The 27,064-nt window shown below is 35.1% G+C and overlaps 2 protein-coding genes across 6 annotated transcripts in view; one reads left to right on the plus strand and one right to left on the minus strand.

The window, feature by feature from the left end:
- LCORL (ligand dependent nuclear receptor corepressor like) overlaps window positions 1-5,162 on the plus strand; it is a 296,483-nt gene extending 291,321 nt beyond the window's left edge. For all 4 annotated transcript variants that reach the window (XM_050791942.1, XM_050791959.1, XM_050791952.1 and 1 more), the window contains one exon: window positions 479-5,162. In XM_050791942.1, the coding sequence (XP_050647899.1) occupies window positions 479-492 (14 nt within the window). In that variant the 3' untranslated portion in view covers window positions 493-5,162. The remainder of the gene's footprint in view (window positions 1-478) is intronic.
- NCAPG (non-SMC condensin I complex subunit G) overlaps window positions 2,837-27,064 on the minus strand; it is a 32,977-nt gene continuing 8,749 nt past the window's right edge. The window contains exons 8-21 of one of the 2 annotated variants that reach the window (XM_050791963.1): window positions 23,404-23,544; window positions 22,750-22,873; window positions 21,478-21,567; window positions 20,976-21,155; window positions 17,868-17,978; window positions 15,051-15,170; window positions 11,853-12,077; window positions 9,024-9,205; window positions 8,547-8,721; window positions 6,516-6,677; window positions 6,141-6,279; window positions 5,668-5,754; window positions 3,959-4,028; window positions 2,837-3,043 (exon numbers count right to left, since the gene is read on the minus strand). In XM_050791963.1, coding sequence (XP_050647920.1) covers window positions 2,920-3,043; window positions 3,959-4,028; window positions 5,668-5,754; window positions 6,141-6,279; window positions 6,516-6,677; window positions 8,547-8,721; window positions 9,024-9,205; window positions 11,853-12,077; window positions 15,051-15,170; window positions 17,868-17,978; window positions 20,976-21,155; window positions 21,478-21,567; window positions 22,750-22,873; window positions 23,404-23,544 — 1,930 coding nt within the window. In that variant the 3' untranslated portion in view covers window positions 2,837-2,919. Of the gene's footprint in view, window positions 3,044-3,958; window positions 4,029-5,667; window positions 5,758-6,140; window positions 6,280-6,515; window positions 6,678-8,546; window positions 8,722-9,023; window positions 9,206-11,852; window positions 12,078-15,050; window positions 15,171-17,867; window positions 17,979-20,975; window positions 21,156-21,477; window positions 21,568-22,749; window positions 22,874-23,403; window positions 23,545-27,064 lie in introns of both variants that reach the window. The other variant, XM_050791962.1, reaches the window with a different exon arrangement.

Genomic DNA, 27,064 nt, shown 5'->3' on the forward strand with positions numbered 1-27,064 from the left:
GGAGTCTTGATTTTATTGTTTACTGTGAGGATAAGCATACCAACCTTACCTGGCTTTTGCGAAATTCAAATGAGACAATACATGTGAAGGTGGCTAGAACAGGCAACAAATGTTGATCCCTTTTTTTCCTCAAAGTGGCTCTCATCCTGATCCACAAAAGGGCAAGTTAAAAGGGTTAAATCCTGCCAGGCTTACAAGGTTAAATAATATCTTTTCTGATGTATACTGATGTAATCCATATATGCAGTGTTACTTTTTCAGTCATACGTGACTTCTCAAGTTACAGTTTACATGGCATTATTCATTGTATTTAGTTCAATAAGTAGGTGGGAGAGAAAACTGTTGTATTTTCAGGATAAATGCTTTATGTATGCTGAAGTTTAGAGGTCCAAACACAACAACTACATGTTCTTTTGCAAGGTTGATAATTACTTGGAAATTAAAGTAAAACTAAAATGCCTTACACTTTTTCTTCCAGCATGCTACAAATGAAAACTGATGAGAAACTGAATGTGTCTGATGGGAATACAGCAAGTTGCCCTTTGAGCCCCGTTAAGATGTGCCTTAATCGTCCCATTGAATGGAATCTGAATTTGACAACAGCATCTCTAGCGAGCTGTACAGTTCATAACCAAAATCTCAAAAGTGAAGAGAAATAGATTGCAGTTCTTCTTGCACTATCTTTATTTTGTATGTCAATATTCCTTGTGAACAATAAGCATTTATCAATTGATCTTGAAGTATTTCTAGTCCTGTGATTTGTCTTTATATTAAATCATTAGCATTAATCATTTTGATTATATTCTTTGTATGTTTTTTACATGTTTTACATCAGATCATTGTGGAATTTTGTAGTATAAACAGATTTCGATGTTTCTCTTTTTAATGGTATTATGTGAATTTTTTATGCCCTAAGTTTAAATACGTAATTGTCCCCAGTTTTATTTCTGTGCACAAAGTTTTAATATATAACACATTGTGATTTATAGAGCTAGTATTGTAAAGATTTGTGATGACCTGGCCCATGAGCAGTTGTCAAAACAGGAAACAGGTGGACACCAACTACCTCGAAGCACATTGGTGAAAGAAAAGGCAAAGGTATCTCTTAGAAGTAAATCTCCTTCAAAGTTATATATGTACAGAAGAAAACAAGTTGACCATAGCTTTTTGTCAAGTAGCATGTTTCCGTTCACAGGAGAATGTGAGCTGATCAGTTCTATCTCTGTATTTTAAACCTGTAAGTCTGTGGGCTTTAAGAGCAATGGCACAATTGCATGTTTACTGTTTAGCAAATCTGTGCCTCTTGGTAGAGAAGAATACTGTGTGGTTTCTGTAAGTTACCAGTTTTGAATGAAAAAATGGTAAATGGATTTACATCTGTTTTATTGTACCTTAGCCTTTTATTTTAAAGGGATGACTTTCAAAAGGACATTCCCTACCTTTAACTGTAATAGTGCAAAGCACAGTTTCAGCAATGGCTACATGACTGTGTCTAAAAACTGAATACTCAGAATACTAAAGGTTTGGTGCTTAAATTTGTTTTTCCCATGCCACAGAAAGCAAACTTTGGTATGGTGAACCGCATGAGAACATGGCTTCTTTCTTTTTGGATAGCCTGGCCATGTGTGAATGGGATTTTAGTTTATTATGTTTCTAAGACTTTTCCTTACAGCACACTTAATGTACCTTTTCAGTCCTTCTCCCAACCTCCTGCAAATTATCTTTAAAATAACAATGCATAAGGAATTTGAAGCACAGGAGAACACAGAGCCAACAAACAGAATGAAGAACTATCATCTATTTTTAACTGACTTTCTATCATTACCATTTTTTCCTTTTGCTTAATAACTATCTTGCTTTGTAACTTTGACTCCTTTTATAAGTTCTATGAGGCACAAATGTGTAGCAATTTGGTTCTAAAAACCAGTGATCTTACTTTAGCTCCATCTTAAAATTTCACTTTAAGTAAATGGCCTCTAGTAAATAAGCCTAAAAAAGCACAATTATTTAAACAGATCCATGTTAGGACATTTCTGAATAATAAAGAGAAAAGGTGTTTTGTTGGGTATTACAGAAGAGGACCAGTTTCATACAGTACAAGTTTCATAAGTCAGGTCAAGTGTCAATTTCAAAAGACAAGAAATGAAATTGACATAGTACTCATAAATTGGTAGCATATATAAAGAGAACTTCCTGTCACATTATTTTCCCACTAGAATTATTATCCACAGTAAATATTATTTTATTATGCCAAAAATATAGAAAGCAGCTTCATGGTTAATATACATTTATGTTGACACCTCCCTAACCCAGGAAACATTCACAAACAAGGACTCCCATATGCAAATACTTTAGGAAGAGAGATTTCCCAGGCAGACAGCATCATCAAAAATGTTTTCACTGTAGGAATCACAAAATAAGATTGTCAAAGTAACTGTTGAACGTTATACTGGTCTTCCTCACTGGTGGTAAGCTCCTCCTAGCCAATTTGTGGTACTTCCTTCATTTTCCCTTGACATGTTACTTGTTAAATATGTCCTCAGGCGGTTTCATCTTTGTTGATTCTGCCCATCTAAGTCATAAGCTTCTCAAATGCAAGTTACTAGCTAGTCACAGTTGAAAGTTTCCATAATGACATGATTTTAAACATAAAGAGTTCATAAGAATCACCTGGAGAGTATTTAAAAACGAGATTCCTAGGCCCACCTCAAATTCTGATAAATCTGTGTGATGCAGATTTTTTCTGGACTATAATAACTGACGCTGTCCTAATGCTTTAATACAGGCCAAAGTAACGTGGAAGCGCACAGCAGAAAATCTTCAGAAAGACGTCAGGTTTGTTCTGATTTTGACAAGGGTAACTTTATTAAAGCAAATAACTGGACATAATCTTAAAGGATTCCACCTCCATCGTCTTTCCTAACTTACATCTTCATTGAGAAATTGTGCAAAATTAAGTTTACTTTTTTCTAGTGCTGCTGTTTTGGCTCGTCTTGGTAGTCTCATCTTCATTTCTGATTCTGGTTCTGGAACTTCATGATCACTAAATAGATGTTGAAAATACACGAATTTAGATACAAGCTTTAAAACCAGTTTATTTATAAATAAAACTTTTTTGTTTCTGACTCACATTCTATCAGTGTGTAATTGATAGCCTGATTCCATTGACTTAGCTTAAAACTAAAATCAAACAATGTCAAAAAACACTGACTTGGCTATCCAGCAAAGTGAATCATGGAAAACCTAGCTAATGATTTTATATACTATAATGGAACCTGGTGTTATACAGGAAAAAAGCCACAGACTTGTAATGAAGCTTGTAATTAAACAAGGACCATAACTGTCCAAAAAAGATTTCTTTGAAACTCAAGAAGTGAGAAAAAAAATAAATTCTCTTGATTTAAGCAATAAATTCCGAAAACACAGTAAAAAATAAGTTCCCCCTCTTGATTAAATTTAATCAAGATAGTGTGAAACTATGTACTGAAAATACACACAATACAATTTTGCCAATGAATACAAGACAGCTACCAACTTTCAGCTCTAACAGTGGCTTCATTGACAAAAAGCCAAAAATAAACACTCTACTACACAATATACCCAAATTATAGACAGAATTATTCTATCATTAAGTGTAGAGAACCCAAATATTATCAAAATCAAGAGTTGCTAACTGAAGATCAAAGAGGAGTCACATCATGTAATTAGAAATTGAAACAACATATTAAAGATAGCACTAAAGACCATGCCAACTAATTGGCAAAAGCAAACATGCCATAAGAAGTCAAATGCTCTTGATAATGGAATTTTAGACTATATACCCAAGACAGCCATTTATAGTTTTCACTATCTTGTTATAGTATTTTCTCTCATTCACAAGAAAATTATAGTTTTTTTCTACTTCTAGAAATAAAAAGTGAAGATAGGCCTCTATATATTCTAGACATGCATGGCATACCTTTCAGAGTCGGCCTCAGCAGTCTGACGCCTCCTGTTTGTCCTAGCTGAAACTGTCACTTTTCTCTGTCCTTGAAGATAGTATAATTCATTATCAGAATTTATTATCAGTTGCTTGTTGTTTTTAATCTAGTTTCTAGGCTAACTACATCCTTTGTTTTCAACACAACAATCCTTTCAACACATGTATCTCCTACTTATTCTAGCCATCTTGGTACTAGTTACCACTACCACAGAAAAAGGAACCCAAGCAAGATTAAAACTTAATTTATTTTGTAAGCACTAAATGAGTAAGGGAAAATAAGGAAATTTCAAGCAAGTTAAAAGAAGGCAAATTTTAGTTCAATGTATTTGAGGACAGAGTATATGAAAAATGTGTTATAATGAAGTACCTATATTATTGCTATAGCACAAAGTCTGTGGAGACACTCATGAAAATTAAGGGTTAGAAAGGTAGGTTAGGTGCATAAACAGGTGCTAAAGAAACAGAATTTTTTGTTTTTCTTGGAAGGTGATAAAACAAATAGAACATTAATCAGTAAGGTAATAATGGCTTCTTGTAAAATAACATATACATGACCAATTCAAATATGTGTTCTAAAATATATTTCAATGTAAAAACCAGAACCTTTATATACTAGGGATTATAAGATTCTACTTACTAGAAATTTACAAGGTCAAGGAGTAAGACAAAGTTTGGCTTGTGATGTTTCTCATTTATAAGAAATAAAACAGTATGAATACATGAAGTTTGGTGTATTAAAAAGGATGGTGTTCTCATGGTGTGATATACCACAAAAAAAAATCTGATCAAAACCAAACTGTTCAATGTGACAGTCTGTTTGAAAATTATATACTCTACTCCATTCATGTGGCACTTTTTTCTACTCCTTACCTGCTTTTACTAATGGATTTATCCCCAAGAAAACATCCAACAATATGGGACTAATTTGGAACAATAGCAGCAATCGGTATTTAAATAATTTACTGGTTACAAAACAATATTCCAGACTCCATTTTAGAAAAAATTAAATCTGCATCGAAAAGGGCCTTAAAAAATAGATTTCTAAAGTTAAAATCAAGGTTGGCTCATGGGTGGGATTATTAGTGTTCCTTATAGTAGTTTGCCTGGATGTACTTTCTGATTCTTCTGTAATAAGCATGCATTGCTTTTGTAATGAGGAAATAATAAAACAATAAAAAGATCTTGAATTTCAGATTTTTTTCCAAGTGATCCCCTAGTAGTCAGCATTTACTGTGCCAGCAGATCCCCTATTGTTGGATAGCCCTTGGGAAATAAGTTGGGAAAATATGAAATAAGATGGGAATAGAAGGAAAACAAAGCCCAGAAAAAATTCTACAGGGATTTTTAAAAAATGCTTAGTTATATGAAGGACAGAACACAAATAACTAATATAAAACCATCATTTAACCAAATATTTAACCCAAATTATCTTTTGTAATATGATGTTTTGCAGCATACTTCTTTCAATCAAAAGCACCTAGAGCAACACTGATTTTATAGTCTTTAGACACAAGGCAAAAACTGACATCCACTGAAAGAATTAAAAAGAAAGGATACCAAAGACATTTTTAAAAAATCTTTATCCCTAAGGAAAACAAAGATAAGAAAACTTGCAAAACAAGTATTTTTCATTGGAAGATAACATTTAAAACTTTTATCATAAAGATGGTCAATCCATACACTACCTCTGTTAGTCTTTAGCTGAGTAGATTTTGATGCTTGGGTTGCTTTTACACCTCTGAGAGGAGTCATATATACTTCTTTATTCTTTTCTATTAAAGGGAATAATACAACAATATAAATAAGATAGCCTCATGAAATATTTTAAATTGTCTTTTTAAGTCCAGTTTTTATGAAACTGAAATGACAAAGTCCTTCTAACAGCTAGTGAAAAGTTATAAATCACCCTTTCGAAAATTTGAATGTTGGAAAAGAATCAAAACTCCTAAAAAGATGGTCATATGTTGAGAAATGCATGTCAAAAAACACTTGAAAAGTAGAATAAACATTTATCAGTAATGCTGTTTCCCAAGAGATTAGAAAAATATTTTCATTCATTTCTGATGTCCAACCAAACATGTTAGAGGAGAAAAAAATATGTCTCAGTAAAGATGAAAAACACAGAATCTTATAAAGATTCTGGTCAGTATGTCATTACCATCTTCGTTTTGAAAAGTAGTTGTAGTCAAGCTGGCATCCTGTGCTGCTTCAGCTTGGTCACCAAATTCTTTATTTCCTTTTTCTAACTGAATCTTGATTTTCTCCAAAGCTCTCAGACACGTCCTATCTTTTACTTGCTATAAAAGAAAACATTATTAATATTTTGTAAATACCACATTCCCTAATCTTCTTTGAAAATAGTACCAATACATATCAAGTTGTTTAAAAACACTAAAGTATATGAAATTTATGAAGCAAATATTTCAAATAAGTCGCAATATGCTAACATATGTATAATCTAATACAACCATGTAAATTCTACATGTATAAATATAAACACAAACTAAATCAGAGTAATTAGAAACTACTTTACCTCCAGAATCTCATTCAATAGAACCAGAAGATCTTTTGCAAGATGGCTACTGAGTTCTAAAGAACTCAAGGCTTTTGTATAGACTCGAATTTCTGGTGAGCATGGACTTGTTAAGATCTCATTGCAAATTTTCATAGCCAAATTGTCATGTACTGTTAAGGCCTAAAAAATTAAGAAAAAATTCTCTGTAAAATGAAAATGATTATGATTATTATATAGTCTTACACATCTAACAAATATTTCCAACTAATTGTCTTGTCATAATCCCAAATATAAAATGTCTAAAACTAAATTTAACATCCCCTCTACCCCCAAAATAAGCTCCCCTTCTTGACTTCTTGTAGTGGATGCTGTAATATAGGGCCCAGTTCCACTCCCTTTAGGAAAGAAGCACTCATCCTCCAGTTGCAGCATGTTTTGGAGGGTAAAAGTTCCCAGATGCAGTACTGATCCAGGCTGACGAAGGTGGACTTTGGTGGGCCTTGTCCAAGATCATACCTCTTCTCCCAAAGATTTGTCCAAATCCAATGACTGGCCAATGCACAGGTACAATGTCTCAGCTTGCCTCCATTCTGGACAACTCAAAGGAACATCCCAGTTCTGGAACTCCCTATGGGATTGGCTGGGGTCTTTGCTTGCATAGCAGTAGTTGAACTTAGTGCCATGCCCCAGTCTACCTTCCTCAATCTTCCAGGATGCTGATCACGAGAGTACTCCCCAATTACACTATGGCAACAGCTCCTTTGAAGTCTGCTGTTACACATACTTAAGAGTTTGCCTGGACTCCTCCATCTCCCTTGCCTCTCAAGCTCTTTCTTTTAGATTCTTGTACCCATAGTTCTTTATTAGGTCAATTTCTATTCTTTCTACTTTCTACTATTACTTTCTAGTACTTTTTCTACAAGCGAATTATACAGATTTTTCAACTGCTTTCTTAATATTATTTTCTTTCCGCTCACCAGTTCATCTCATATAACCATCACTGACCACCAAATTAATCTTTCTAAGTGGTTTTCAGGACATTAACCCATTCTCATCATAAGCCCTGCATAATCACCCACTGCAAATAAGGCCAACTCCAAATTCCCTACATTGACCTTTAAAGCAATCTATAATCTACCCCCAATGTTCTGCCCTAACAGTCCTATTCAGGATCCTTAGCCAAAGTCATCTTTCTACAGTTCTCCAACATTTGCATAACCATCTACATATATCACCTTTACTAAAACATCCTTCCTCTACCCAAACCACTCACCAAATACCAACAAGGCCTAACTGAATTTTGGTCAATGAGTTTTAAAACTAACGCTGTACTCATCATTCCTACCACATGACTCTTGCCTTTGTCTCAAGTCGTAAAGTGCTTAATAGCTCTATTACTGACCCTTACCTAATTCTGCCTAATATCCTTTGTAATCTTATCTTACCAATAATATAAGACATAAGACTTGAACAGAGTAGCCTATCACTAAATATCAAATAGAGTAACACTTTCAACTTAATCTGTTAGCATCTGAAATCACTAATACATTAAATTTCAAAAGTAGTAACAAGTTTGACCAAATGCCATTAAAGGATTAAAACAACCCAGCTTAAGTTCAGTCTGTGAGTCAGTGTGCAGTTGGTTTATCTTCTTTGAATTAAAAGCCAAAACAATTTGAAGTGAATTCTAGTCTTTGAATTCTCCTTCTTTGTGCCAGAAGCATAGCAGGTAAGCCAACATTTGAAGACTCAGTGAGTCCTAGATAACATAGGTTATTATTTCAGATTAACAGTCAGTACTAAGTGGGCATGGTGTGGGTGGTAAATTTTTAGTAATTTCTTTTCAGTAGCAAAAATGTTAGCATTGATTACTTCTGTTTTTGTATGATTTCTCCACATTTCCCAAGGTCTTGTTTTTTCATGCTTTGTGGTAAATGCTTGAGACAGAAGTCTAAAGACCAAAATGCAGTTCTCAGTATTTCAAGGGATCTTTGAGAGAGATTATTTTACCAAAACAGTGATCTGTGTGCAGTTACTAAAATCACTCACCTGATAATCTTGGGAAGTCTTGGTCTGAGGATTTAATCCACTTGGTCTTGTCAAATCTACAAGTAACTCAGCAACATTTGTGATATCAATTTCAGCTAAAGGAGAAGATGCAGGGGCATTGGCCAGTGTTTGCAGGGTTGGAAGAAAAGCTTCTTCAAAGCATTCCTGATTAGTCCTGTTGAGAAACAAATTCAAAGTATGTTGACAGAACATTATTTGATGAGAGAAAAGCATGACTCCAAAAACTATTATGTATGAAATTCAAAACTACTATATATGAAATTCACTCATCAAGATAAAGTGCATTTTCATCTAGGAAAGAGCCAAAAATTCAGACAGATAAAATCTGTATCATTCTTGTCATTTATCTACTAAAGATAGAAAAAGTATCAACAACAAAATATTATAGATATAATTCATGGGGGACCTGAATTTGATGTCAAGTCAGATTTTTGATTTATCAGTATGACTCAATACCTGCTTGCATAAGCAAAAATGGGGAAGAACACGCCGAGGCAATGTCGAAGTCGAACATCCTCTTCAGTCACAGGATTGTACCACAACAAAATAAGACGAGAAAGAATCCTGCTGCTGACCAGAAGCCCAGAGAACATCAGCTTGGCTAGTCCTTCCGCAGCTCCAGTCCTAAGTTCAGATACCTAACAAAGATGACATTCATTAGAAGAAATTTATTTGTATCTCCTTTTTAAGCTTCTCAATGTAGCCTGTCCTACAGTATTTTTACATGAACCATCCAAAAACCATTCAAGTTATTACCAATTCTTTAAAGGCACATAAAAAGACTTTCTTCACAGCTAGACTAACAATGTTAGACAAATCTAAAAGACTAGGAGACTAGATAAATGCTTAGTCTAGCCATGAAAAATTCAATTATCTTAAATTTTTTTAGAAGAACCAAAGGCCTTTTAAAACTGTTGGAAAATAAAAAGCAAAACATATATTTAAATGCTTAGCGTTTCTAAGACATAGAAAACCCTGGCCCCTGATATTAGAGGGTGGTGCCTATCTATAAGCAAAAGCTCCATAGGTAGGAGTGGCAATTTGTCTGAATAATGGATAGACTGTGAACAGAAGATGTTGAAGCAGAAGGCATTCGTAGAAAGAGTAAACAAAACAAGTCTAGAGAAGACAAAGGAAAAGAAAACTGGATGTACACAGGCAAAACAATGAAGCTGGACCTTAGACCATATACAAATATTAACTGAAAATGCATCAACAGCCTAAATATAAAAGCTAAAGCCAGAAAATTCTCAAAAGAAAACAGGGATAAATCTTCATGACTTGGACTTAGAATGGATTCTTAGATAGGACACCAAAAGCAGAAGCAACGAAAGAAAAAAATGAGTGTATGTCCAAAATTAAAAATGTTTAATACATCTAAGTATATTAACAAGAAAGTAAAAAGACAACCTATAGAATAAAAGTTACAAATTATACCTGATAAAAATCTACCACCCAAACTACATAAAGAACTCTATAAAGACAACCAACCCAAATTAAAAATGGGCAAAGGACTTGAACAGACATTTATCCAAACAAAATACACAAATGGCCAAGAGGCAGATGAAAAGATACTCAACAACACTAGTCATTAAGGAAATGCAAATCAAAACCACAATGAAGTAGCACTTCATATATACTAGGATAGCTATCATTTTTTAAAAATGGAACCTAAGTGTCAACAAGGATATGGAGAAATGGCAAACCTTCTACACTGCAGGTGGAAATTTAAAATGGTTCAGTCACTGTGGAAAACAACTTTGCCAAGTTCTCCAAAAGTTAAATGACTCGGCAACCCAATTCCTAGGTATACAGATACCCAAAAGAATTGAAACAGGTACTCAAATAAATACACATACACACCATATTCATAGTAAGCAGCACTATTCACAATAGCCAAAAGGCAGAAACATCCCAACTGTCCTTCAGTGGATGAATGTATAAACAAATCACCATATATACATAAAATGGAGTATTCAGCTACAAAAAGGAATGAAGTACTGATACAAGCAAGATACCATGTGGATGAATCTCAAAAATGTTATGCTAAGTTTAAAAAGCCAAACAGAGGTCACACATTGTGTGATTCCATTTATACAAAATATCCAGAATAGTTAAATCCATAGAAACAGACTGCGGATTGGTTGCTGTCAGGGCTGGCAGAAGTGGGAATGAGGAGCAACTGCTTAATGAGTATTCATTTTGGGATGATTCAAAGGTTTTAAATTAGATGATAGAGGTGGTAGTTGCCTTTCATTTTGAATGTACTAAATGCCAATGAATTGTTCACATTAACAGTGTTAGTTTGGGCCAGGCACGAGGGCTCACACTTGCAATCCCAGCACTCTGGGAGGCTAAGGCAGGAGGATTGCTTGAGGCCAGGAGTTCAAGACCAGCCTGGGCAACAGAGCGAGACCCTGTCTCTACAAAAAATTTAAAAATCAGCGGGCATGGTGGCACATGCCTATAGTTCCAGCTATTCAGGAGGATTGCTTGAACCCAGCAAGTGAGGGGGCAGTGAACTATGATCACACCACTGCGCTCCAGCCTGATGACAGAGCAAGGTTCTATCTCAAAAAAAAAAAATTGTTAAGTTTTGTTATATCACTTCCACCTCAATGAAAAACTACAATCAGTATAAAAAATTTTTAATCAGTTGGTTTACATGTGTGCTATAAAAATAGTAGTTCAAGAGTACTTAAAAGAGATCTAATCCCATACCCTATCTTACATCTTCTATCCACCCAATATAAAATTATTCTAAACTATTTCTTAAAACTCTTGGGGATAAATCTTAGAAGTCTCTATATCACAAATACAATGTAAAGAAATAAAAAATAACAACCCCCACTAATAAATAATAATCACTTCATTTTTGTTTATACTTCATTTCTTTGCACATACAATTTGATAGTGAGAAATTAGGTATGATAGTGAAAGTTAGGATTTAATTAAGATATTTAAAAAGTAAAATAAAAAATGTCTATCTAAATTTAAAATCCAGTAGGAAAAATAAGATATAAAGAGCATAGGGGAGGGGAACATCACACACTGGGACCTGTCAGGGGATAGGGGGTTAGGGGAGGGATAGCACTAGGAGAAATACCAAATGTAGATGGGCTGATGGGTGCAGCAAACCACCATGGCACATGTATACCTATGTAACAAATGTGCATGTTCTGCACATGTATCACAGGACTTAAAGTATAATAAATTTTTTTAAAAAATAAACAAATACATGCTGAAAATGACATTTCATAATCACAGGACTGGATTATTTCTTACCTCACTATCTAAGAAATCAGACAGGAGTTTCAGAACATTCTTAGCTGTAGCAGTCTCTTCAACTTCTTTTGATTCTTGCTCATCATCACTGTTTATTTCTGTACCTTCACAATGAAGTGTTTTGATTTTTTTAGTTTTAAATGGTTCAATCCCAAACATCATCAGTTGGTCAAAGATTGCCTTTAAAGCACTTATTTTTATTGTGACATCATCAATTTGCAAAACCTAAATCAAGATATTCCCCACCAAAAAAAGTAAATTCAGTAAAGCGTTTTAATTCTGTTTACATAAAATTAATATGTATCTTATTTTTTTCTTAAGTCAAATTTCAATGACAGTGTCAAGTCTAAAGAAAACATCACTTTTCAAAGATACAGTTAAAATTTCAATTAAAAAAAAAACACATTATTTTTACTTATTTGAACCGTAACATTTGAGAGCTATATACTTTAAGAAAAAGTTAATCTTCACAGTCAATAAAAATTTCTGGAATTGGAGTCAGGCTGAATTATATTATTTGTTCCTTTTATTTAAAAAAGAATCAACAATGCCCTCAACTATGATTTTATTTTTTTAAGATCCAGAAAAACTGTTCAATTATGTTGAAAGTGTTCTAGCCCATCTGTCAAGAGAAAAACATTATATTCTAAGCAATGAAAGGCATTCATTAGAACAGTATTCTTCCAGGTTATCAAGTTTCATTTTTCTCTCATTAGCTCAATGAATTTAGAATTCATTAATAGTAAATTCAGTTTTCAACTGGACTCCTTTATGAAAAGAGGTAAACCACAAAACACAGCACTTTGTATGAGTCTATCTTAAGTTTAAAAATGTCCACCAAATTTCAAAGCCATGAAAAAAATACAGAGCTCAGTATTTATATTATAAATGTATATATATATATATATATATATTTTTTTTTTTTTTTTTTTTTTTTTTTGAGACGGAGTCTCACCCTATTGCCCAGGCTGGAGTGCAATGGCGCAATCTCGGCTCACTGCAACCTCCGCCTCCTGGGTTCAAGCGATTCTCCTGCCTCAGCCTCCTAAGTAGCTGGGATTACAGGCATGCACCACCATGCCCAGCTAATTTTTGTATTTTTAGTAGAGATGGGGGTTTCACCACATTGGTCAAGCTGGTCTTGAATTCCTGACCTCATGATCCACCCGCCTCAGCCACCCAAAGTGGTGGGATTACAGGCGTGTGCCAGTTTACTATATTCTTTAGTGTAATTAAATTTAGGTAATTGGTAAAATAACTTGGCTCTGTAACTTGGCTTTTAAAACAAATAAAAATCACCTGTAAATAATGAATTAAGAAAAATGGCTCAATTTTTCAAAACTTTTAAAGAAACTTCAAGAAACTTCCTGATTGCCAGAAATGGTCCATTAGGAATCCAGAATGGTCCATTATGAAGCAACACTGGACAGCTGGGTCATTCTATCATCTTTAAAATATTACCTTCACTTGCTTTCCAGGAAATTACACCATTCCTCTTCTATTGTCCAATTCACCTTAGCCACTACTGGTTCCTCTTCATCTCCCCTACTTTTATCTGAGGCTTAGGGTCCTACAAAGTTGACCCTACACTCATTTAATCTATACTCATTCCTCAGGCAACATCCTATCTCTAAGCATTGCGTACTATCAGATACTATCAAAAGAATAAAGACTTCCATTTCACCATCTTGGACCTCTCCCCTATACTCCAAACTCACATATAAATGCCTATTCAATATATCCACTTGTAACTTAAACTGTAAACTTATCATGCCCAATACTGAACTCCTTATTTCATCCTATCTGCCATAAAACCTGCTCCTCTGCATTCCCCATCATAGGAAAAGTCAACTTCATCCATCCAGTTATTCTGGGGCAAATCTTTAAATTATCCTCTACCTTTCTGTCACATATCACATCAGATTCATTAGCAAATCCTAGACTTAAATTTTCAAACTTAGATTACCATCCTGCTCACAACCTCAACAACCACAACCCTCATCCAAACCATCACCTTCGCTTTCCTAGATTATCAAATACCCTCCTTATTAGTAGTATCCCTGCTTCCATGCTTATACCCCTATTTAATACTAAGGATCTGCAAACAGCTCAAATCCATTCAACCACCTGTTTTTGCATAGCCTGCAAGTTAGGAAGTTTTGCATTTTCAACTGGTTAAAAAAAAATTTATTACATGTGAAAATTATATGAAATTCAAATTTCAGTGTCCATAAAGTTTTACTGGACTACAGCCATACTAATTCATTCATGTATTATCTACAGCTGTCTTCACACTACAAAAGCAGAGCTGAGTAGTTCAGACAGATCATATGGCCTGCAAAAATCTAAAAATATTCACTCTCTGGCCCTATACACAAAAGGTTTGCCAACCCCTCCCTGGTCTACACCACTTTATGCCCAGTCAGATCATAACAATCCCCTACTCAAAGCCCTCCAATTCCTTTCCATCTCATTTATAGTGAAAGCTGACATCTTTACAGTCTATAAGGTTCCAGAAGACATGGACATCGTGCTGCCAGCAAACCCTTTCCTATTATTCTTCCCTTTGCTCAATCTTTCCTAGCCATATGTTCTCTTGTTCCTTGAACACACCCAAAGTCCTACACCCCAGGGCCTCTTCCCTTGCTCTTGCCTCTCCTTGGAAATCCAGATAACCAGGTGGTTCACTCTTGTGCTTCCTTCTGGTATTTGCTCAAATGTCAACTTATTAGTGAGGTCTTTCTCAACCAAACAGTTCCCTCTCCTCCTTCCCACTGCTTAGTCCCCTTCTCTGCTTTATTTTTCTCTATCTGATACATTGTATACATATTTTTCACTGTGTGTTTCCCCTTCTAGAATGTAAGCTCCATTAAGACAACACGTTTTATCTTGTTTTATTCACTATCTACCTACTTTATTTTTCTAAGTCTAGAACAGTTGCTGGCATATAATATGCACTCCATAAGTATTTGCTATGTGAATAATTAAAAGCATATCTTAAATAATTGGCGTTTCATCTTTTTCTACAAACACATTTTAATAAGAAAACAAAAGATAAAAGTATTGCATCTCCAAAGATTATCCATAATAATCATCATCATCAATAAGCACCAGAATAGATAAATTCAGAGTATTAGCATTATCACCACAGAGTATTTCAGAAAATACAATTGAGATTTGTCACAAGATAAATCCTACCTGCAATAGTAATACGAAGTGTTTACTTGCAAAATCCTGATTCTGTAGTCCACAGCATCCCAAGCATAAAACAGCCAGGTTTCTTACAACAGGATGAACACTTATTATTCCAGGAAGAATCTAAAATGAATCAGAAATTTTCCATATAATTTCATAGATCTACTTCATTTCCCTATTGTCTATTACCTCAAAGATGTCATTTTTCACTTTTAAAGAAAAGGTAAGTATTAAATTGCTAAAACAGAACAATAAAGCCAGAGTGACCTCCTGAAATAGGGTCTGATCATGAGATACCTCCCCTCCACCTGCTAAAAGGGACTCAACGGCTTCCCAATGCTCACAGAACAAGATAAAACACTCCTTAACATGATATATACTATTCCCTATTGTGTAGTTTCTTTTCCAGTCTTCTTATACCATGCTACCTCTTGCTCACTTTGTTCAACTAGTCTGGTTTGGATTCAATGCTATCCAACAGAAATATAATAGAAGCCACAAATGGGAACCACATATGTCATGTTAAATTTTCTAGTAGCCACATTAAAAAAAAAAAAAAAAAGTGAAACTAGTTTTAATATATTTATTAACTCAATATCACCAAAATATTGTATCTGTAGTATTTAATCAATGTAAATACTATTAACAAGATAACTTACCTTCTGTTCTTTGTACTAGTCTTTGAAACCCAACATGGTTTTTTCTTTTCTTTTCTTTTTTATGAGACAAGGTCTCACACTGTCACCCAGGCTGGAGTGCAGTGGCACAATCTCGGCTCACTGCAACCTTAGCCTCCTACGCTCAAGTGATCCTCCCACTTCAGCCTCCCAAGTTGCTGAGAGCACAGGCCCGAGTCACCACATTTGGCTGATTTTTCTATTTTTTTTTGTAGAGATGGGGTTTCACCATGTTGCCCAGGCTGGTCTCAAACTCCTGAGCTCAAGCCATCCGCCCGCCTTGGCCTCCCAATGTACTAGAGCACAGGCCCGAGTCACCACATTTGGCTAATTTTTCTATTTTTTTGTAGAGATGGGGTTTCACCATGTTGCCCAGGCTGGTCTCAAACTCCTGAGCTCAAGCCATCCGCCCGCCTTGGCCTCCCAATGTACTAAGATTACAGGTGTGAACCACCACGCTCAACCCCCAACATGTTGTTAATCCTTACAGCATATCTCATTTTGGACTAGTTTTTAAAAGCCATGTGTGGCTGGCAGCTACCATATTAAACAGTCTTCTCTTCCTTTTTCATATAATGTCTACTCAAATATCAGATCAGGGTCACCTTCCATAAATAGGTCAAATCCTGTTATTATAAGTTCACATATGGCCATATAGCTCTTCTTCATAGCAAGCACTAATAGCACAAACTTTCACTTATTTCTTTACTTAATTGATGCTCCTCTCACTAGACCAGATCAACATGGGCAATCTGTATCTATTTTGTATACCATGTATACTTTATTCCCAGCACTTAGTATGTAACAGATGTTCAGTAAATATTTGCTCAATGAATAATTTGGATTTTCCCAATGAATAATTTATTAAATCTTTTATTTAAAACACAGTAACTTCATAAAAATACAACTTTTATCCAAATATCTTTTATATTCCTCTAATCTCTTTCAGTCTTTAACCACGGATTTTTATACACTTAAAATCATTGTGACCATTCAATTTTGTGTTTCTTCTTCACATAACACTGTATATCCTTTCCCACATATATACAGTCTTCATATTTACTACTTCAATTTTGTAGGACCAGACATAAAATACCCAAGTACAAACTAAGCATCACTTTTCACTAAAGATAACTGCTTTTCTAAAAATAAAGCTAAATTCTAATGGTTGAGTACAAAACAGTACTTCTCCAGAAGCTCTGAACTATTAAAACTGGTTTTCTTTACTACATTCAGGAACTCATGACAACCCAAGGAATTAGACTTCAGATTATATTCATTGGCTATTTCTCACTAGTACCAAGTAAATACAATTTTAAGAGACTTCTGTAAGAACCTGGCTACATACAGAATTTGCTTAGAATGAGTAGTACTATCAAAAACAACAACAAAACAGTGCACTAATACTGTGGCCATTAGCCTCATGTGGCTACTGAACACCTGAAATGTGACTAGTCCAGTTTAAGATGTGCTAAGACTTAGTATGCAAAACAGAATGTAAAATATTGCAACAGTTTTACGAGTAAATAATGAAATGATTAATATTTTGGATATACTGGATATATCCAAATAATACAGTTGGATATATTCAACATACTAAAATTATCCTTTTTTTTTTTAATGTGGTTACTAAAACATGTAAAGTTACATATGCTTTGCACTATATTCCTTATCAGAAAGTAATGTTCTAGAGTCTTACAGTACTTGTGTCCCTATGGGAACTACCTACAAAGGGTTATTTTAAAAGCCCTTTAAATATAATAAATAAATTCCTTTCCCAGGGCATAAAATATGATTGTCTCAGTCTCATTACATAGCACGATTCCAGTACTTAAATATTCCTGGTATGTTTCAGTATCTCCTCTCTTACTATTCAAAAAATGAAGATATTCGGTATCTCTTTCCAGTATAAAATCATTTTTTCAAATCTTTAAGAGACTGTAACTTATATATCAGGTCCTTTACAGGCATTATCTTATTTAATCCTCACAATATGAAGTAACTGCTATATATATATATTTATCATTTATACTTAGATATTTAAGACAGTAATCTTTTCATTATTTTGATTTCTAAAGAACATATTACTTATAAAATAAGAAAGGAGTGGACTAAAATAAAGCCCAAGAGGCCATCAACATACCAAAGATTCGATGATTCCATTCATGGTTGCACTTAAGCCTGTTGAAATGGACATCTGCTTCAACAGTTCATAGCATAAAATAAGACATTTCTGCAATGTTTCACCATCATTCTAAAATGAAGACAAAATATTCAGCATTAGTAATATCTTCTCCCCATCCCTTAAATGTTTGCTTTCTCAGGGCTTTGTGTAGGGCATACTGTCCCTCTTACAGCTATCACAGATAGTAAATGGTAGAGGCAGGATTTTAAAATTGACAACTTCAGCCAGGCGCAACAGCTCACACCTGTAATCCCAGCACTTGGGGAGGCCATGGCGGGTAGATCACTTGAGGCCAGGAATTTGGGGCCAGCCTGATCAACATGGCAAAACTTCATCTCTACTAAAAACACAAAAATTAGTGTGGTGGTGCACACCTGTGGTCCCAGCTACTTGGGAGGCTGAGGCACGAGAATGGCTTGAACACAGGAGGCGGAGGTTGCAGTGAGCTGAGATCATGCCACGGTGCTCCAGCCTGGGTGACAGAGGGTTGCCTCAAAAAAAAAAAAAAAATGTCTAATCTTCATCCTGCCTAATTATCATCTCCAAAAAAAAAAAAAAAAAACCTGACAACCTCGTTTATCATCTATGAGCTAGCTCAGCTATTTTCTAAGTTTCAGATTCATATATACAACTGCTAAAAGACATCTCCTCTTGGATGTTCCAGTCTCCTCAAACTCAACATGTCCAAAAGGGAACTCATCATTACACAAATGTCTCCTCTTCCTTGTTCTCTAACTTCATGCCGTCATCACCATCTACCCAGTTGTCTAAACCAAAAGACCTAAGATACATTCCTGACTCCCTTTTCTCCCTGTTACTAATTTCTAAATACCTCTGAAGTTCATCACTACTTTCCACATCCACTGTCATTATCTTGTTCAGACTACCACCATCTGTAAGTCTCCCAACCCTACTCTAAGTCTCCCAACTATTATGCCTGTCTAAGCTTTTACTACTCTCCAATCCATTTCCTAAACAACAGTGATCTGAGACATAAGACTTACCTAACCACTTAAAATACTAGTGGTTCACCATGATCCTTAGAATACAAAATTTTTAGTATTGCTTACGCAAGGCCTTACGTGACCTAGGTCTTAATTTTTCCCCAGATTTCTCTCCTGCCTCTCCCCGTCAATTCTCTAGTCACATGGACCTGAAGTTTTAAAACACAACAGGCATTCTTTAACTTCTGGACCATCACAGATGTTGTTCCATCTGTCTACAACATTCCCTCCATAATTCATTGAGGAGAGACAGCACAGAGTGAGTCACAAGCACAAGTCTAGAGCCACTTCTTGGGTTTAAATCCTGCCTCCACCATTTACTATCTGTGTGATTTTTGGCGAGTTACTTGCCCTTTGTAAAATGAAGATAGTAATAGTACCAACCTCATAGGCCTATAGTAAGAAAAGAATGAATTCACATTTGTGAAGTAATTGATGCTGTGACTACCACAGAAAAAGTATCCTCTAACTGTTAGATTATATTGTTATTTTTATTCTAATCTCAGGATAAAACATGTCTTCCTCTGGGGAAGCCAACAATACTCTACCAGCATTAGATACCTCTCCATAAAACCTCTATACTTCCCTGACCATAGCATCCATTATGCTCTGTTGTAGTTGTATCTTAACAGATTTGTAGCCCTCAAACAGGACAAACAGACACATAAATGATCAAAGCGAGTCAAGTTAAACAGATGATATTAACCATGATAGACTACTTTTGCAAATTTTAGAATTTTAAGCTACAGTTTGTCATTTTTCAGATGATATTTTCAGTTTTTGCTTTAAATTTACTTTCCAAATTTAATAGCCTATAATGGCCCACAGACTTTGTCAAATAAAAGCCACCAGTAATAAAAATAAAATTCAGGCATACTCTCTGGAAAGGTGGGTGCTGGAGTTGGGATGTCTATAGCCAAAGAGATCAGAAACATAAGTCATGAAACTCTCCTATAGAGTCTCCTATTTAGCATTCTTTTTATGAGAATACTCTAATCAACACATCCCAAAATCACAATAAAATGATGTTCATTAGAAAAGGCAAGATCACAAAAGAAATTAAAGTTAATATCAAATATTAATTGATACCTATCTTATGTTTACACATTTATCATTTGTTATAAGACAGAACGGTATCAATACCATTAACAAAAAATTTCTTTAGGGAGGAAAGAAATAATCCATTTAAGAGACTACTTTAAAAAACTAATTTTTTTTTTTTTTGAGACGGGAGTCTTGCTCTGTCGCCCAGGCTGGAGCGCAGTGGCGCGATCTCCGCTCACTGCAAGCTCCGCCTCCCGGGCCCACCCCATTCTCCTGCCTCGGCCTCCCGAGTAGCTGGGACCACAGGCGCCCGCCACCGCGCCTGGCTAATTTTTTGTATTTTTAGTAGAGACGGGGTTTCACCGTGTTAGCCAGGATGGTCTCGATCTCCTGACTTTGTGATCCGCCCGCCTCAGCCTCCCAAAGTGCTGGGATTACAGGCGTGAGCCACCGCGCCCGGCCAACAAACTAATTTTTTAAAAAACAAACTACTGAAAAGCAAGCTTTAAATGTTACTAGACATATAAGTTTAGTATGTCATCAAAAATAACAAAGCTGCTTAGCTTTTTCTAAAAACACAAAAGTAATTTAGTTTTAAAAAATGCAGTTACCATAGAAATTATTTTGCTAGCAATAAAAAAGAAAGGTCATGGATCTTCCACAAATAAGAGAAAAATGGATCTATTTTCCTTTTTTAAACCATTCAAGACAAAAATACCAGAAAACTCAGATGTGAACCACTGGAAAGCTAGCTTCCCTGGTAAGAAATACTTCGGATTCTAGAGATTAGCATGACAAGGAAGCAAATAAAGTCCTACCTACAATAATTAAAGTTAATTAAGGCCTTTCAAAGTCCAAAAATAGAAACAGGGAAAAACTTTTTTCATTTTAATTCATGTCACTGTTATAAAGTGCTCAAAGTAAATATATTTTGGCAATTCTAGAAGTTAGAGAAAATAAGATTTAGTTGAGATGATTAATAACACCTGAGATTTAGTATGAAAAAAGTTACCTGTACCTTCTCTATGTGGACTTCTTTAATTTCAAGTTGCTCTGTCTCTTTCAAAAGGTTTATTCTGGCATCTTCTAATGCTTTTATTTCTTCTTTTAATTCTGATGCCCGATTAAAATCCTGTAAGGTAATGCAATTTTCCAAAGCTTCTTTGGCTTCAATAAGCTTAACTTTTATTTCAGCCATCTAAGGGAAGATATAAATTGTTTCAACATTGAACAAAAACTGTTAATATGAGTATCTGTAGCAATTCAGACACATTATTTAATATCTCAACTGCCCAGAATTTAATGAGTCAGGTATATGCAAACTCATAATTTTCCTGACACAGAGATCTGCATATCTGAGACTGACATATGTGGTAACATTTTAAATATTCTTATAGTTTAACAATTAAACAATAATTTGACTATGTGAGAAACATTTCAGAACTGCACAGCAAGAGGAAAGAATAGACTTGTACAACTACATTACACTCAAGCACTTCTTTCATTTAAAAGAGACTTACCTTGAGTTCTTTCTTTCTCACATCAGCTGGATCATCATTAACACCAACAGTAACAATGGGCGCCCGAATCTCTGAGATAATTTCTGTAACCTGATAAGATTCAGAGTACATGCTTTAATATATGTTTGATATATCAGCAAATAGTATCAAAATTCTATATAAAACTCCAAGTAGTATCCACCATATATTGAATAATAGAGCAAAAATATACAGATAGAAATAGCACATACTCTGTTTGCTAGACAATTTTAGAAAAAAAAAATACATCTGACTACAAAATGAAATTATTTGAATGGAAAGTAAATAGGCACACAGACACTGAAAGTAAATTATCCCTCATATAATGTTTGAAAAACAGAAAAATGAATTATGGTGCTTAAGATGAGACACTAATAAATTCTCTGCCTGAAATCCTCAACCCTTGTCTTGTTCAGCTCTGTAGGATTTAAACACAGAAAAATGGAATATCCTTTTATTCTTCCTTTGGGTAAACAATGCATAAATAATAACAGCATAAGGAAAGACTTTCCTTTCAGAACCACTTGTATATTGGAACTGGTTGATCAGGAAAAGGCTGCCTCCCAAATAAAAGTATTTAAGCAGATGCTGAATAACAACTAAGTATGTTGTAGAAGGGGTGTATATATAAGCAGAGGATGGAAGAGATGACCTGTGAATTAACCTGCAACTGAAATTACATGATTTTTACGAAATAAATGATATAGATCTGTCTTTTTTGGCTATGCCAGAAAAAAATAGAACTGAAATAGTATTATAGTAAACAATTATTTCTGTATTTATCAAGCAATATAGAACAATACTTTTATGAACAATACCTCATTGAACAATGAAAGGTAGATTTCATTGCTATTCTTATTTGCAGACATGTAAAAAGGCAGAATAACTTGTCCAAGGCCACAAAGCTAGAACGTGTCAGAGGAGATTCTAAACCCAAGTATGTATAATTTGAGTAAGCTCTCAAAAACACTAGCACCCAGTGCCTCATGGACAAAACCATACCCCACTTGTAACTTCCTACCAAACCTGCTCCATTTCAAACTGATTCAACAATAACAGGTACACTAAGAGGAAGAAGGTGATTTTTAAAAACATTCTGTGTATGTAAGAGATAATTGGTTTTAAGAAATTTTAAAACTCATTAAAGAGACAAAACTAAAACAAAACAAAACAAAACGTTCTAAAGAGAAAATAAGACAGTATTCAATGTCATTGACCAAAACCTCTTTATCAACAATGAGGAAAATTACTTACAATTTGTGTTCTCTTATTATCATCTATAATGATGTGGAGTAGTCTTTCAACAAGACAAGAAACCAGGGATACTGGGATTGTGGGTAAAATAAGAATCTCCTGTAAAACAGCCAGCAGTTTTTTTCTGCAGTCAAAAAGAACTAATTTAAATATCATTATGACGAAACATGTTTTATGTCTAACATTCACCTACTCTGAAGACTTAATTATGTTTGTTTCAGTTCTTTCACTTAGGTTTATCACTATAATAGGTACAAAACTCTGTATGTACAGACTTTAGGTCAAATATTCTCATTCCACACACAAAAATTTTTTATAAAACACCCTATGATTTTTAATAAATCAATAGGATAAAATGACAAAATACCAGAAATGATTAAACCTTTTAGAAAATGCTACTAGCCTTAATAAATCTAAACAGAAACTTTTAACCAAAAACTGCAATTTCATTGATTTATTCTGAAGAAATTGAACTAGAAATATAAATGTATGTGTATATATGGAAATACATAGAAGGCAAAAGGGAAAAGCAAAAGGGAAAAAACCACTTTAGAGAGCTAGGGTAAATATGTTTAGTTATATTGTAAAAGGACTATATTTCACTATAACAAATTAGAAGGGCAAATTAGAATGAGAGTTAACATTTAAACATACCTTCCTCCTTCTTCATTGGTATCCAAAGACTTAATAATTAGAATCAATTGTTGACCTATGAATTCTTTTGTCATCAAATTTCCAATATAGGAAAAATCACCTCTGTGTTCTTCATTAACAACTGGAATGCTCTGCATATAACTAAAACAAGCAGAATTAATAAAGTAGAATCTGTTAAGAAACATCAAACAAGAGTTGATTCCCACCATTAGGTCAGAAAAGGGGCATTTTCAGGTCATGTTAGTCTAAATAAATACATGTCTATACCATGTAATTTGGTCTACAAACTCAATTCTATGCCACCGTCATTAACTTTTGCAAACAAACTTATAGATGAATCAAAAGAATTTGGAAAATGTATTTTCAATAGTGAGTCAAATTTTCTATGGGAAATTTTCAAAAGGTACATATTTATGTCTAACTGATAACTAATTATTTCAGTGTCACTAGCATTCTCCCAATTATAGATGGTCCCCAATTACATATGGTCCAACTTACAATTTTTCAACTTTAGGATGAGTTTATCTGAGAATTAAACTTATTTGACTTATGATGTAGCCCCACTGTAAGTCAAGAAGTATCTATCAAGTTCTGAATCCCCTGCCCAAAAATCCAATTAGTCATAAAGATCTAATCTTCAGCCAGGCACAGTGGCTTACACCTGTAATCCCAACACTTTGGGAGGCCGAGGCAGGTGCATCACAAGGTCAGGAGTTCGAGACCAGCCTGGCCAAGATGATGAAACCCCATTCTCTACTAAAAATACAAAAAAATTAGCTGGGAATGGTGGTGGGCACCTATAATCCCAGCTACTCGGGAGGCTGAGGCAGGAGGATTGCTTGAACCCAGGAGGCGGAGGTTGCAGTGAGCCAGGATCACACCACTACACTCTAGCCTGGGTGACAGAGCAAGACACCATCTCAAAAAAAAAAAAAAAAAAAAGATCTAATCTTCATCATGCCTAATTATTCTTTTATTTTAAACAATTGTAACAATAATTACACAAGTAATCCATGAACACAATTAACTTTTTTGAAAAAATCAGAAAAATATAAACAATTTCACAAATGTTTATTATTCTTTCTTAGGAACCCTACTAATCTCTGTATATCCCACCACCATCAGCTACCTTTTATTTCACCCTTTTATTCTTACTACAGACATCACCACCCAAACTAAAGCCCTTTATAATCCTCACCAAGAGGGCTGTATATTCAGTAGCCTCTGCTTTTTGTGTGGAATTAAAAAAGCTACTTAAAAGTAGAACTAAGAGTTTAAGCTTACTGAAGTGCCTTTAAGATGGAAGTAACATGAAAAACAATCCTGATCAAAAATGTCATTTAAAAAATGTCGCCAGGCACAGTGGCTCACACCTGTAATCCCAACACTTTGGGAGGCCAAGGCGGGCGGATCACTTGACGTCAGTTCAAAAACAGCCTAACCAACATGGTGAAACCCCATCTCTACTAAAAATACAAAAATTAGCCGAATGTGGTGGTGGGCACCTGTAATCCCAGCTACTCAGGAGGCTGAGGCAGAAGAATTGCTTGAACCTGGGAGGCAGAGGCTGCAGTGAGCGAAGATCACGCTACTGCACTCCAGCCTGGGCAACAAAGCAAGACTACATCTCCAAAAAAAAAAGTGAACAAAAATCAAGTTACAGAAATTGTGGTATATTGTATAATGAATGAGTATATTCTCATGTATTACAAGGTGATGACCAAGAGTAAATAAAAGCTCATAAATTTCTGGCCACAAGATTAGGACTTTCAAGACATCAGCCACCCTTTGGGTTCTAGTAGGAAACTAAGGAAAACTACACAACTGATAACTATCAAAATCAACCAATCAGTAGAGTTACTCTTTTCTGACAGGCTAAAAGAAAACCTTCATTTATACTCATCTTTGGATCTCTCCCTACTTCTCCAGCCCAGCTTTAGCAAAATGCATAGCATCTTGGCCGAGGGTATTTTTTTAAGTAAATTCAAACAGTTGTTTAATTTATAGATTAAAAATCCCCAACTGCATAAATACAACTTAAAACTGACCCACCAATTTTAGTTACCATGACATCTTCTCTTAACCATTTGTAAAGATATTTATTATAATGAAGAGACCACTCAAGAAAGTATTTTAAAGTCTAAGAATTTATACTTAAGACGGCTTTCAACAAATTTTATTGTTGTCCTTTTTACTTACTCTAGTTTGATAATCCTCACGTCCTTGTTTGCTCTTTAAGTGAGCACCTCGGTTAACCTAAATTGTTTCACATCAGAGTTCTCAGTCATTGAATCTACTGCCTAAAACATACAATATGTCTGAAACTATATTCCTGAGATTATCAGGAAACAATTTGTCAATTTGTTTCTGTACTCAAGTATACTAATCCCATCTAGTCATATTGCTCCAAAAAGACAGTCATTCTATTTTTCAGGTATTCTTTCAACAATCACTAAAATAAATTTCTGAAAGTTTTCCTCTTTTTTTTTTTTGAGACAGAGTCCCACTCTGTCGCCCAGACTGGAGTGCAGTGGCGCTATCTCAGCTCACTGCAAGTTCTGCCTTCCGGGTTCATGCCATTCTCCTGCCTCAGCCTCCCAGGTAGCTGGGAATACAGGCGCCTGCCACCATGCCCAGCTAATTTTTTGTATTTTTAGTAGAGACGGGGTTTCACTATGTTGGCCAGGATGGTCTCGATCTCCTGACCTCATGATCCGCCTGCCTCGGCCTCCCAAAGTGCTGGGATTACAGGCGTGAGCCACCGCACCTGGCCGAAAGTTTTCCTCTTTAAAGGTGAAGAAAATAAGCCAATGAGGTTAAAGTTCCTTACTTCAAAACTCAAAGACTGAGTGACAAAAGAAATGTTAATCCCTGACCTTTCAGAAGGGAGGAACAAGCTCTTAACAAGTCACCTTCTGATGCTGTCCTTGAGGAAAACTCCTCCCGCTTTATGCCATTTAAATATTTAATATTTCCTCATATTTTCTTGTATTTTCACTACCTCCTATAAACTTCTTTTATATTAATACATATTATTAAACTTTGCCACAGACTCATTCCTTTTGGAAACATTTCAACATGGCCCAAACAGCATTATAATGAATTCCCTAATTAAACGTCAAAGTCTGAAATAATTAACATTAAAACGCTCATTAGATTCACACAGGTTCTTCATGATGTTAATATGGGCTTGAGCTATAGTTTCCCTACTGGCTCATATTTGAGATACTTATCCTAGATTTAGGATTTTTGTGGGGGAAATTTAGAGGCATGCACAGCTTTGCTGCCTAACATCTATGTGAGATCATTTTAAACAAAAGCAGAGAAGTGTTATTTCATACAGATAATTCAGGCCCATAATTAATATCATATGGAAGCTTTTTTTAAAAAAATACATCAGGCTGGGCACTGTGGCTCACGCCTGTAATCCCAGCACTTTGGGAGGCCATGGCAGGCTGATCACGAGGTCAAGAGATCAAGACCATCCTGGCCAACATGGTGAAATACTATCTCTATTAAAATTACAAAAATTAGCTGGGCATGGTGGCACGTGCCTGTAGTCCCAGCTACTCAGGAGGCTGAGGCAAGAGAATCGCTTGAACCCGGGAGGCGGAGGATGCAGTGAGCCGAGATCGCACTACTGCACTCCAGCCTGGCGACA

The sequence above is a fragment of the Macaca thibetana genome, chromosome 5 (assembly GCF_024542745.1).
Source record: "Macaca thibetana thibetana isolate TM-01 chromosome 5, ASM2454274v1, whole genome shotgun sequence".
NCBI classification, from domain to species: Eukaryota; Metazoa; Chordata; class Mammalia; order Primates; family Cercopithecidae; genus Macaca; species Macaca thibetana.